This window comes from Lepeophtheirus salmonis, chromosome 14 (assembly GCF_016086655.4).
Source record: "Lepeophtheirus salmonis chromosome 14, UVic_Lsal_1.4, whole genome shotgun sequence".
NCBI lineage: Eukaryota > Metazoa > Arthropoda > Copepoda > Siphonostomatoida > Caligidae > Lepeophtheirus > Lepeophtheirus salmonis.
In genome coordinates this window covers 32,344,049-32,357,732 of record NC_052144.2, presented here as the reverse complement: position 1 = coordinate 32,357,732, position 13,684 = coordinate 32,344,049, and the positions used below count along the sequence as shown (strand labels likewise).

At 33.8% G+C, this 13,684-nt stretch overlaps 1 protein-coding gene across 2 annotated transcripts; it reads left to right on the top strand.

The window, feature by feature from the left end:
* Window positions 1–1,699: 1,699 nt before the first annotated feature.
* LOC121129222 (uncharacterized) lies at window positions 1,700–11,314 on the top strand. Of its 2 annotated transcripts, XM_040724923.2 has the most exons (5): window positions 1,700–2,896; window positions 7,377–7,793; window positions 8,407–10,557; window positions 10,628–11,083; window positions 11,156–11,314. In XM_040724923.2, the coding sequence occupies exons 1-4, from the start codon at window positions 1,890–1,892 to the stop codon at window positions 11,058–11,060; spliced, it is 4,008 nt and encodes a 1,335-aa protein (XP_040580857.1). In that variant the 5' UTR covers window positions 1,700–1,889; the 3' UTR covers window positions 11,061–11,083; window positions 11,156–11,314. The 2 variants fall into 2 exon arrangements, with proteins under 2 accessions (XP_040580857.1, XP_040580856.1); XM_040724922.2 differs by having other exon boundaries at window positions 10,628–11,314.
* Window positions 11,315–13,684: the final 2,370 nt, after the last annotated feature.

Genomic DNA, 13,684 nt, shown 5'->3' with positions numbered 1-13,684 from the left:
GAGTGGATTCATTCCAAGATTCAAGGTTAATCAAATTTTTATACTACATTCAAGTATATAAACTGTAAATTTCAGATATTGTTAACATTTTAGATAGGGATGGGAATATTGGCAAAATTACGGTGAGCGTGGTTTAAAAAAAGGAAAATGTTGGTAAGAGCAAAATATGAATGCTCTTTTTAATTGTTCCTCTGTATTTTGAAAATTACAGCGTATCAGCGAGCATATATAGTGATCTCTGTCAGGAGATATGTCATCTCTTACAGTTACCATATTTTTTATTACAATCTCTCAGGGGTGGGTTTTACGCTCACTGTAATTTAGCCAATATTCACATCCCTCAATATAACATACAGTTAACAAAAATACAGTGTAAAATTGTATGTTAGCGGGAAAAGGCTGTCATAGGATATATATGACAGGGAGATTTACGGTAGAGAAAATAAGAATTTTATCCTAGCCGATTTCGTAAGTTTGCCAACTGACAAAGAAGAAAAAGGTCTATAACTTGAAAGATGGTTCTTTATTATAAGAGTGAGGTACATTATATGAAGAAAAAAAGTGTTTGGAGGAAGAAATGTGCTGAGTATAACCCGAAAAACAACACCGCCAAACGTCAAGCATGGAAATGGAAACATTATAGTTTGGGGATGTTTCTCTGCTAAAAGAAAAGAACAACTTCACCGCATCAAAGGGCCATGTACTCTGCAAAACTTGGAAGCCAACATCCTTCCCTCGGGCAGGGTACCAAAAATAGAGCATGCAATGAGTCATCCAGCACGTCAATGATCCAAAACATACGGCCAAAACAACAAAGGCGTTGAACAATAAGAAGCAAATTAAGGTCAAAGAGTAGATGGTCTTTGGACCTCAATCCCCTTGAAAATCCTTGATGATTGGTACATTTACGAAATCGTCAAGGGATCAAAAACTTATTTCCTCCTGTATATATTATACATTTTCATTAAATAGTTCTGCTAAAATACGATGGTAAATATATTTTTCATTATTTCGAATATAACTGCTCGAAGACAAAGTCTGGGCTGTCTGTAAGGGGTGGGATGGAGCGCCTGTAGCCATCCCCCCTAGATATCCAAATTTCCAAAAAAATAATTTTTCAAATTTTTTCCAGAAAATTTAACTTTTTGTGAATAGCTTTGACTTTAGATTTTTTTGTAATATTTAAAAATTTTTCTAAACAGCTGTAGATTTTGGAAAAATATTTCCTACAAATTTAATATTAGAATTTTTTTCCAAAAAAATTCAAAATTTTATTATTAGCTATCAATTTTTGAAAAAACATTTAATATTTGAAATTTTAACCAAAAAATTAAATTTTTGTGAACAGCTGTGGATTTTTGAAATTCTATATTTAATTTCCAATTGTTTTTTTTTCAAAAAAATATAAACGTCATAACTATATTATGTTAAAATTTAAACAAGTACCTAAAATCCTTTTAAACTGCTGAATCTTTTGATTTAACAAGAATACATTGATCGATCAACCATTTCACTTTTATTACTCATTCTCTGATTCTGTTTTCATTGGCCTCTGAAGTCAAGTCAATCATGTTTTCTTCCATTATTCAACTTAAATCTTATATCCAACTATTAAATATACATAGACACAATATGCTTTAACGCGCGTACAAAGGGAAAATCTTTACATTTATTCTCATGGTAATCCATTTTGAACCTCAGTCTTGACGCAACTGTCGTAACTTCAATATGTCCTCATTATCTTCACAATAAATATTAAATATATTAGTTAGTGCAAGTTGTTAAAAAGAATTTCTGTCATTCAACAGGTGTATTATTGTGATTTCAAATTGAATATGATTTTTCCAAGATCCAAGGGATGACAAAGGTGGAAGAATCGTACTTACAGAATGGCTCCAAGAGTATTATTACTAATCCACGTTCTCCTATTTTCTCTGATATCTCTAACAGAATGCAAAGTAGACACGGATTTAATCAGTGCAATACCAGGTGTTTCAGACTTTTTTGTGTTTCCGTCCATGCGTATGAGCTCCTTTCTGAGTGTATTAACATCACCTGACTCAAGGGTGCAACGAATGCTACCAACACCAAGTGCATTAATTCGTCCTAAAAAAGACATTTGGAGAGGTCATCTCCCTGGGGGAAATGTGAATAGACCTGTATTCACTACACCCTTTCCTTCGTTAAACAATAAAATCCAAAAAAAGAAACCTGTAAGGAGCGAGATGAAATTCGAACCCATTTCCATTGAATATAAATTGAGTTTAGAGAGGAGTAAAGATTATCAAAATTGGTTAAAACTCAAAAATAAATTTTTGGAAGAACAATCGAAGAAGAAGATGGAAAATAGTGTTACAAATAATGAAAATAATAATAATAATGTTTTCATCGTACTACCAGAGGAGAGAAACTCCCAAACATTTCCTCATTTCCCACTATCAAACCCAAACCCCTCTCTCAGCAAAACAACTACAAATATTCCTACAGTCACTCCAAATCCTACAAAATTCCTTCATAACTTACCAAAGGGATATGAACTCGTGAAAATAAATGATTTAACTTCGAATCACGAAGTCATTCCATGGAAGAAAGCAAAAGAGATTCTTCAAGTCTCGTCCACTCCTCTTCCCCCTGCGATTCCACCTTACAAAATATGGAAGAGAAATCCACCAATCAGTCCGGATCTTCCATCCCTTCCTATTTCCATGCATTTCCCAGCATCATCAACTACAGCTTCCTCTGTAAAGGGCCCTATAATTAACTCCATCCCACCTAAAGTCATTCATTTTGGTAGTGATTTTACTAGGTTGGAATCGAAGGGGAATCCAGTTCCTATAGGAGTCAATTCCCTCACTGAAGGACTCCCATCTGTTCCAAGGCACACTACTCCTTCGAGGTAATTAGATGTACATACATTTGTCAGTTATAATTAATCATCTATTTATTTGAAATACTGTGTATGCAATTCCTACAGTATGCGTACCTATAACTCAGTCCTAAGACTGTTTTGCAAAATTACCAATAACCACAGAAAAGATCCCTTTCATCACATCAAGTGCAATTACGATTGAAACTCACTTATCCTTGCATGCGTAAATATCCCAAATAAATTATAATGGATTTCACGAGTGATGAAATCCATTTGATGTTTTTAATAACAATTTATTACGTTCAACATTCAATTTTGTTCTTACTCGAATGAAAATTTAAAATGTTCATGTAATACACATTTACTTAATTAAACGTCTTGGTCATGGTCGAAATGATCGTTGTGGTTTGTGTATATCACTAATTAAGAATATAGCAAATAACCAATTGAATTATTTTCAAGGATTCTCACACAAAGGGTCATCGGCCTCCTCACTGACATGAAATATGATAGTATGTGCTCGGTTATACCTACTTGACTTCTTAGAATTAGGTTGAAATTTAAACTTAAGTCAGTTTAAATACAATGACGTCATAAACTCATAGTTTAAATTTAGGCTCAGTTGGCAAGGGTGTCTGCAGGGGTTGTAGGTAAATTATGCAGCAGAGCAAAAAATTTAATATATGAAATTTCTTTTTTTGAATTTTCCTACCAAAAAAAATTAATTAGAACTGTGAATAGCTATGGATTTTGATTTTTTTTCCAAAAAATTTAATTTTTGAATGTTTTTTCCAAAAATTTAATTTTTTGTGAACAGCTGTAGATTTTGAAACTTTTTCAAAAAAATTAGTTAAAATTAGAAGTTAAAAACCAAGCCCATTAAAATATAATTCTGCAGACGTCCCTGGTTTGTGCAACCCAAACCAAAAGCCAAGTAGCAAAGGCCACTTTTTAGCTTGAGAAGATTCTATGTCCAATTTTTATCCTTTTCCCACACAAGATGTTGCGTTTTCATATATCAAAGATTTTTCACTTTATCACTTTCTGCCATTATCCCTCATGAGTCATGACGTAGATACATATGTACCCTCTTCCTCCTTTCGTAAAATAGATCTTGTTAATTCAGTTAAAAAAGCGAATTCAAGGAGGTTGTATAGTAAGTCATAGAGTTATATTCAATTGGGTATAGTCAACGCCCAATATAGACAAAATTGTCACATATCCAATCATATTTGGACTAATATTGATTACGTGATCTTCGTTTTGCCACTTGGTGCAACCAAACTTTTGTGTTATTTAAATGAATGCTCGCAAAATCAAATAAATTTATATTCATTTAGAATAGTGAAAGTTAAAGCTTGATCAAATACAAACATTCTACTGTTTGTTTGTAGATTTATAATATACGGGGTGGTCCAGATAAATTGGGAGAAACTTTAAGGCATATAACAAACAAACTAAAACCATATTTTTCTATATTATTTGATAGCTACAATTAATGACATTCAATTATTTATAATGAGATCTGCCTTTCTTGATAACCTCGTCCACATGCCCCCGAAAGCATTAGCAGGACCAAGCGATCTCGTGTCGATCCAGCTTTGCTATTATACGGATAATGGACTGTTTCAGGGCCTCCACAGACAAATGATACTTGGCACATGCCTCATGTTCGACCAGAGATAGAAATCGCAGGGGTTCACGTCCAGGCAGTTTGGAAGCAAAAAAATTCGGGGCCCAAAAGGAGGACATTTTGTGGTCGAGCCATCCTGTACCTGCCAAGCTCAACTAGTACAATGGCAAGGCTGGATCTGCACAAGGTCACCCGGGCCTGCCAAAGCTTCCGGCCTCGTATAGCCTAGGTTATTAAGAGAATCATATTTCATTATAAATAATTGAATGTCATTAAATGTTACTTTCAATCAAAAAAAAAAAAAATGCTTCCAACCCATCTAGTTCGTTCGATATGAGCTTTTAAAGATTTTCTTAATTTATCTGGACCACCCTTCAATGTTACACTGTCCTCCATTACGTATGTATGTAATGATGAAAATAGGATCTATCTAAAGGATTTTGACTTGTTAAAAAAATGAATATCTTGTTTATTATTTTTTTTTTTTTTAATATTGCTTTGTGAAGGAAGAAAGTTGTGAACATATGTTATGGCTATTAAATCTTCCAATGCTCTCGAATGTACAAATATATATATACTTTAATAACAAAAAAAAGAGAAATGTCATCTTCTGGTCCTGGGAAAGTAAAAATAGGTTTGGTGAAATTTTAATTAAAAAAACAACTTTTCGGTCATAAATAATGCTTCAAAAAATAGAAATTACACTCAAAACATCTGTACTGAAATATTTTGTTTTATATAGGATAATACAATTAGTTAACGCAAAAACAATCTCTAACAAAAATTAAGAAGAGGAGGAATGTCCAATTAATTTTTTTATATAAATGTGTCCCAACATTGGATAACTATAAATTTTTTAGAACCCTCATATGATTGATGATAATTAATTTAGCCTGATATGCCCTTTCAATTTAAGTATATCCATTTCTGATTATTTCATTGTGAGGATGAATTTTAGTACTTTAAGTGCCATTTTGCGACGGCTCCAAAGGATGAATTAAAACAATTTGTATATAGAAATTAACGATAATTCAAATTCAACTTTGAGATTATTCTAGATTGCTTTTGTATTGAAGGACCACATATGTACTTTTTTATACAAATATACACATATTTAAGCCTAGTTTAAAGTGATGATTAGCACTTTATATAATTCATGACATATGAAGAGAATGAGAGAATGACCAACATAAATAAGAAAATATCTTATCACTTCATTCTTTATTACAGAAGAAAAAACGATACAGTGATTGATAAGAAAACTATATGTATAATGCATATACATATATGTCGTGTACAAGTTGTAATTTCTATATGCAAGTTATTCAAGTTGTAATTTCTTCGTCTTACAGTCCCTTATTAAATTGTAACATTAGTCATTTTAATTAATAACCATCATTTCATGAATTAGTAAAAAGTATTTCATTAAATGATTAAAATGACACCAAAAATATCAGAACACTTCAAAGAATATTAAATTGTTTCACTGTCTGCATCACAATTATAAAAAAAATCTTTATTCAAACATATTTATGTTGTCGTAACTGGTACAATCTGTTTATACAAGTTACAACTTGTACACGTCATAATAGGTTGGGAAAACTGAAGAAGTAATTTCGTATTTTTCACTTTATTTCAATGCCTTACATGAAGTGTTACAGTCATCCAATTTAAGCCATGTATGTCCCGTTCTGTTTGATACATTTTTGTCAACGAAAATCCAACTTCATAATGTCCTTCTCTTAGAAGCTCATGTCCCTGTTGGTAAAAACTGGGATAATCAATTTTCACAGAACTCTATTGATGCCAAATTTGAATCCCTAAGCGCGTTGACCATAGACAGAAACAGGTGGTATTCACATAGTACGGACTGTCGGATGGATACATAACAACTTCCCATCCGAGCTTCCAAAGATTCTGGAGCGCCATCAAAGATGTGTGCGGACTGGCGTAGTCTTGATGAAACACTGTTCCTCTCCTATTCGGGTTTCTTTTTGTATCCAGCCTTCTGCAAATGGCTCAAAACGGTTTTATGATCGATGTTCAGATCCTAGGAAATGTTATGACTGATATTATGACGGTCTATCTCGAAATTTCTCATGATTTCATCAACATTTCGACAACAAGCCTGCCAGTGCGTGGCGCATCATTTACTTCCACTACGCCAGAACTAAATAGCTCGAACCATTGTTGTAAAACACGAGCCGAAAGAGTATCGGCCCCGAATACATTTCAAATTTTTTTCCCTTTTAGATAGTAAAAATGTAAAATATGGCGAATTTCTTCCTTTGAGACCTTCATACTTGACGCCCCATAATTCTCGACTGAATTGACCAAGCGCAATACTGTCCAAAAAATGTTTGTAATATACACTTACACATTTACAACACTTCATCGTATGATCCGGTGTGACCAATAAGGAACAAGATATACTTAGTTTTTTTTTAAAGTCGGGAAATACGAAATTACTATTTATCCCAACTATGTTATATATGTATCATATACATTGTGTAATTTTATCGAAATATAGATTAAAAGAGGATGAATCGATAAACTTTAAGAATATAATCATTTATATTCGTGAATGTTTTAAATTATCAGTTCAGAATAATCATATTAACTGATGGTAATCATAGGTATGTAAGTAGTATACTATGTATATAATGTCCTTATTGCTTTAAAGTATGCATAACGTAATAAAATAGAACAAAGTAGTAACCACAAAAAGGCCTCGATTAAAATATTAAGCAGTTTCTAAAGAAATACAAAAATATGATCAAAATGTGTAAAAAGTATTTCACATAAAATTATTTAAATATACATAATTATAACTAGTATCTTAATGAAAACCTTGTTTCTTTTATCAACATAAAGAATCATAATAACCCCTAAAGGATCCACACCTCATCATCCATCAACTCGAAGTACTCCAAAGCCTATTCAATTTACATCCATTCGTCCTCCACCTACGACAACTTTTCGTCATCCAACCCCAACCACAACAACTTTTCGTCCCCCAACAACTCCAAGATCCACAACGACAACTACAAGAACCTCATCACCCAAACGCTCATCGGCAAGAAGCACTTCTGTAATAAAACCCTTAACCTTCACCACAACTAACTATAAACCATCCACGACCCCCACAACACAAATTCCTTTAAGTCTGTCCTCTTCAATGCTGGCGTCCTCCCTTCCCAAAATAAATAAGATATATTCAAATGATTATCCATCAAAGAGACATGTGTTTAGAAGCCAACAACACTCTGGAAGACCGATTATGATGGAAAGGTATGTAACCTATGGATCCAGAGTTGTACATAGTATATGTATTTGAAATTTTCTTCCTAAAGTAATATTTATTTTATACTTGTGGCTCTATATATAAAAACCACCTGTGCCAATCCTTATTTTATTGAAAAACCATAGAACTTAATAGTTATGAAAGTTTTCCCTTTAGATATTCTAAAGTAATACTTAAAACTTATACCTATTGTAGAAAGTCCTTTAAAATATTATTATATCTTTAATCAAAGTAAGGCACTAGACTGTCCCGATATTGGGTTATAATTTTTTCCCCTCTGATCAAAGACCTTATCTACTAGGGACAGTAAAAAATGGCATCGTCATAGTTTAAGGCCTCTCAGTCCATTTTATTTGAGAAAAAATGTGGGATTTTAGTACTGGAACTAATAGGGTTAAATTTTGAATGGTTATGTTTCATAAAATAGGGCCACCTCAAATCATTGAGCACATTTTATATCCCTTGAATGATAAAAAACAAGGTGCACAAAATCGGGTAAAAATAGGAACCAGAAAACGGTTCAGTCCAATAAGCACACATGAAACCCTAGCTAGAAAATTCCAACTCCATTTAATACCTTTTTTTTAAATAATATTACAGAGCTGAATTGAATCATATTCAATATCCTGACATCAAGTCCCTGGAGCATGTCTCATCAAGCATTTTACTAAATGATGCTATTCAAAAGCAATATTACACATCACCAAGTCCTGTTTATAAACACATGATAATCAATGTACCAACAAGGGTTCCAACAAGACCAACATTGATACACATACCCACTAAACCATCTTCGAGAGTCGTCCACATCGTGACGCGTGTTCCTTCAAAATTTCTTGATACCATAGGGCATATTCCAGAGACGGGGCATACCTCCTACAAACATAACATTCGACAACCAATAACATATGGGGCATCTCCGTCTGCATCCCCTGATTATGTGAAATCTCTCAATGTCCAGTCCTATAAATATCCAAACTATCACCTTCCTCCTCCAATCCCTTCACGCCCACATCATCATCCACTTCTGCCTCATCATCCACTTCCACCTCATCCTCCACGTCCCTCATCATATCCTCTCCATCGATACGATAGGAAAATCCTGGTTGGCAATCATACCAAGAGAATATATATCACTCCAGACAAGGATGATAAAATCCATATTGAACTACCTCCCAATATTTCATTGGCAGACTTTCTTCAGAGAATACATTTCAAAATCCCGAGTGAGGATGAAAGTAAGAAGGTATTTTCAGCACCGACTAAGTTTTTAGCCCCTTTAGCTGAAACAATGAAACAAACGACGACGATTCATATAACAAAGAAGCCCGTATCATCTACAGTAGTAACTGCTTCAACAATAACTCTAACTCCATTCACAACTCTTAACCCCCAAGCCATTGTCTTTACAACCGAAAAATTGATTGATCCTTCAATAAAAATATCGACCTACGACAATCCTTCAAATAATAATATCATTATATACTCAGAACATAAAAAAATACTACAAAATTTAGCTGATACCATCAAAGACATAAATGTTTCAATTGAGAGTCTGAACTCCTCATTAATCTCCTCCCGAACCACAACAGCTTCTACAACGATCTTCTCTTCTCCTACTGCAAATCCTTTTTTGTCGACGACAACCACAAGTTCACTCTTCACTTTATCAACAACAACTACTGATTCAATTATTAAATCTTCAACTGAAAGTATTCAAACAATGTCGGACACCCCATTAATGATCAGCATACGAAGAGATGTTGCCTCTCTTGTATCAACCGTAAGTGAATTAAAGGATCAAAGGAAAAATGATGCGGAATCAATACCTAAACAAGTTGAAAAAAGACTCAAAAATACTTTTGAGGACATGAGTATCATGATGAAAAATATAAATGAGACTCTTATGAGAACAATATTGTCTTCAAGGAGTGATGCTCCATCAGAAGAAGATGAGGTAAACATACAAATATTACAGACTGAGCTAGAAAGACTTGGAGGAATGATTGGTGAGTTACGATTGCAAACTTCGCAAGTCCCTGTTGAAGTTATATCCACTCTTTTTAAAGCCAAAGATCAAATAAGAGCTGCCGCTACGGCTTCTGAACAAATAAAGGAGACGAGTCCTTTTACAACACAAAACTGGTTTACTTCCACACCTGCAACTACACCAAACCCATTTACAACAACAATTACAACGTCAACATCAAATAATGTTTTTCGCACATTTAAAGTCGGAGCAAAATTGAATCCCGAGCCCATTTCCTCGTCCTTTAGAGGAGGAGCCTCAAGTACAATAACCGTAACAGGTGACGGTGTCAACTCCGGTGGAATCATTATAGGGTCAGCAGAGCCCGTGGAGTTCATTGGTAATCGTAGTCCTCAAAAACTTGTTGAGGAATCAACGCAGAACCCGCAAATTGAGGCAGAGAAAATCTTTCTACTTCAACAAAGGCGATTGCTTATAGAGGAGAAAAATAAATTGGATGAGGAACGTCGACAATTGGCTGTTGAGAAGGAAAGACAAACATATGCCTTTCTCCCGCCAACATCCACTCTAAGAGCACCATACCCTCCACTGATATCTTCAGAACCTCTGTTGCCATTCAACGATGATTCTTCACCAGTCAGGTATCAAATTTCATCCTCAAAAAAAGCCATTTCACAGGCCCCCTATTCCCCAGTCAAATATAAAAATAGTCAAAGAAGGCTAAAAGATGACTATGACGAAGTTGTCTACACTGATGATAAGTAATTTTAACTTAACATATTTTGCACAAATGTTATCATTTAATTATATTTTCTTATTTAACTTTTCTAGCGATTGGTCATCAAGTGACTGGCAACCCTCCTACAAATCATCATATATCATCAATCCAACAAAAGAAGTAAATGAAAACCACGGATCAAAATCCTTTAAACGTCCTTCTGATGATTTCAAATTTTATGATACAAAAACAAACAGCTACATCATTCAAGGACATGGTCTATTGGAATCATCAGATGAAGTTTCCTTCAATAGCTCTCCATTAGAAGTTATTCTATATCCAGATTCGGCAAAAGAGCTACTTAATTCAAGCGCTGGAAAGACAAAGAGCTACGTAATTGATCCTCTACTCAATGAAAAAGGATCTGCAACTATTGGAAAGGAGGTGGTTGAGAGTCCTAAGGGGATCATACCCCTAATCCTAAGATCTGCTAAAGACGATCTTAAACTAATTGGCAATGCAATTCAGTACGCTTTAGAGAGATAATTTGACTATTTCAGACTTTTATTGTATGTATATCTCTCAATATACTCACATCATTTAATGGTCGATATATCCTGCATATTATATACATATTTCAGATCTTGGTCAAGGATTAATGGTCTAAAAGAGTTCTTAGAATTTCAACTTATCCATTCGTCACTAAATGTTAAAATCCCTAAATATATTATATATTAGCTATACTCAATATAAAAAATTTAAATATATCAAATATATGTATGTAGAATATATAAGAAAAACTTTCATAACTAAGCAAAAAAAAAGAAAAAAAAGAGTTCAATTCCCTAAAGTAGTTTCTATTAGCTTAATCTTGTTGGTGATACTGAGCCTCACAAGTTTCGTATAGTGATACATATTAGGGCTGTGAGTTTTGTTGGAGTGAGTGAGCGTGACCACAATTGCTATCTGGTTCCTCTGTTTCATTTAATCAGCCACTTAATTTTGACATTAAACAATAAAGAATATTGATAGGTAAAGTGATAGTAAATAGGTATAATCTTAATGCGGGCAATATTTTTATTAAAGTTGGCAATCTAGAGTGTTTTATTTTTATTTTCAAAAGCTGTTATCCATATTCTTTAATTCTTGAAGAGAGAGCATCTAAATATAAAATAATCACTTGCACGTGTTCTCATGAATAGCGGGGAGTAATAATCAGTACTCTAGTAGTAGGGGATGGGGGATGTCATCCCCCACAATGTAAATAGTCTAAAATTAGTGTTGAGTCGGTCCTTATTTAGGAATGAGGACCACAGTCAAGTCCAGTTCGGTCCCATCCAGTCCAATTCCATTTTTCAGTCCTTAAATAAGGTAAAATCGATTCCTCGTGACGTCAATAAAGGGTTTTCCCTTTTTTTTAATTATTCTGTTATATCTTAGAATAAATTATATAAATACATAAGTAACAATATAATATGTTCGTATTATAATGAAAAAAATCATATATTTTGCAAGATATGTGTAATAATCTTGATATATATTTCATATATCTTATTTGGCTTGATAATCCATCGATATTTTTATTAAAAATTCCAATGACCTACAGTTAAGTACCGATCCCAGTAACTGACAGTCCTAAGGACCGGTCCGAATGATAGACAGTCCTAAGACTGGACTGAATAAATAAGGACCGGCACAACACTATCTAAACTCATCCCCTCCTAAAACAGGCCTCCCCTTACCTACAATTTTATGTAATTTAAACAATAAATATGGACACTGCTTCTATATTAACACTTTGTCTAACTTCCATCAACTTATTTTATATAAAAATAAAAGTGATGGAAGATCTGCGAGAGTAAACCGCTACCGCTGGCGTTGAGATAAAAGAAGCAACAGTTAGATGGATTTGAAATAATAAGTTCCAAATGTTATTTTACTAAGTTTGATTAGTTCTTAAAAGATGGATTACCTTAAACTTTTGTAATTGCAATTATTTTTTAAGTTATGTAGTTAACTTGGTTTAGTCCAGGTGAATGTGGTTTCATTAGGAGCTGCCTCATGAAGGAGGTTTGTAGATAAATGTATCTGATGAGGGCCAGATTAGGGTATGAATCCCATATCAGCCAGCAAAATGAATTAAGACCTGCAGACTCTTGGTAAAGGTACATGACAGAGAGTATCTGAACACAGCAAATCCACACAATGCATCCTTAACAATAAAATGACAGTATAATGCTTTTGCTTTAATCCCTAAAGATGGCTAGATTTTTACTTCTTCTTTTTTTGATCGATTAGAGACGAAGACGTAGAGATAATTTAATTTGTACAGGGTAGGGCATCAAAACGTGGACTGTTAATTTTTTAATATTCTGTTTCCACCGTCCTTTTAAATTAACAAACTATACTAATCATTTAGTCATTTCATCATCATGAGCGAGCAACAGGCAAAACGGCAGCGCATCTCAGATGTCCTAGATACTGGAGTTGGCCGGGATGAAAAGAAATGGAGAATACCTCTCCAGGATGTCAGGAAGTGGAGGGCATAATTTAAAGAGGGATACAAAGTTCTCGTTAAGTTTGGATAAGAATTTAAAAGAGGATCCTACTTAGTTGATGAATCCCCTTGTCAACGACTTCTCTGTGGCTCCTAGGACCATCAGGAGGGCTATAAAGCAAAACTTAGAATTAGTTTCTTTCACAAGGACAATATCCGATACAATATCGGAATAAAATTAATAACAAATTTTTAATAGATATTAGAGTAAGATATATAATAAAACTAGACAATAGAGAGATAAAATCTTGATACATATTTGTTAGTCCCATTTTGACATCGAATATATAACTATTTTCCTTAATATTAATAAGAAAGGGTTATCATTGTTGTTTAGGGACTCTAAATGCCGACATTAACAATGCAGACGTCACGTGAAAACTCTTTATAGAGTTGTATAAAAAGGGTCTGCAAAAATGAAGGAAATCTTGTAGGCTTTTAGGTCAACTCATATTTATCAACGAACATGTTTTTAAACTAAAGATAAGCTAGGTAGCATTCTAGAGACTAAAGTATTCCTTTGTTCATTAAGTCATACTATTTTTTTCTCAAGCTAATAATGGGGGTGTTTCATTCCGGAGGAGGGAACATCCAAGTATTGTGTAACTACGTA

What these genes read in the sequence shown, in the direction of transcription:
- LOC121129222 (XM_040724923.2), top strand. Translation starts at nt 1,890, where the DNA reads ATGGCTCCAAGAGTATTATTACTAATCCACGTTCTCCTATTTTCTCTG. An exon ending in AGGCACACTACTCCTTCGAG is followed by an intron (nt 2,897 to 7,376) that starts GTAATTAGATGT and finishes ATCAACATAAAG; the next exon opens with AATCATAATAACCCCTAAAG. An exon ending in GTTGTCTACACTGATGATAA is followed by an intron (nt 10,558 to 10,627) that starts GTAATTTTAACT and finishes TAACTTTTCTAG; the next exon opens with CGATTGGTCATCAAGTGACT.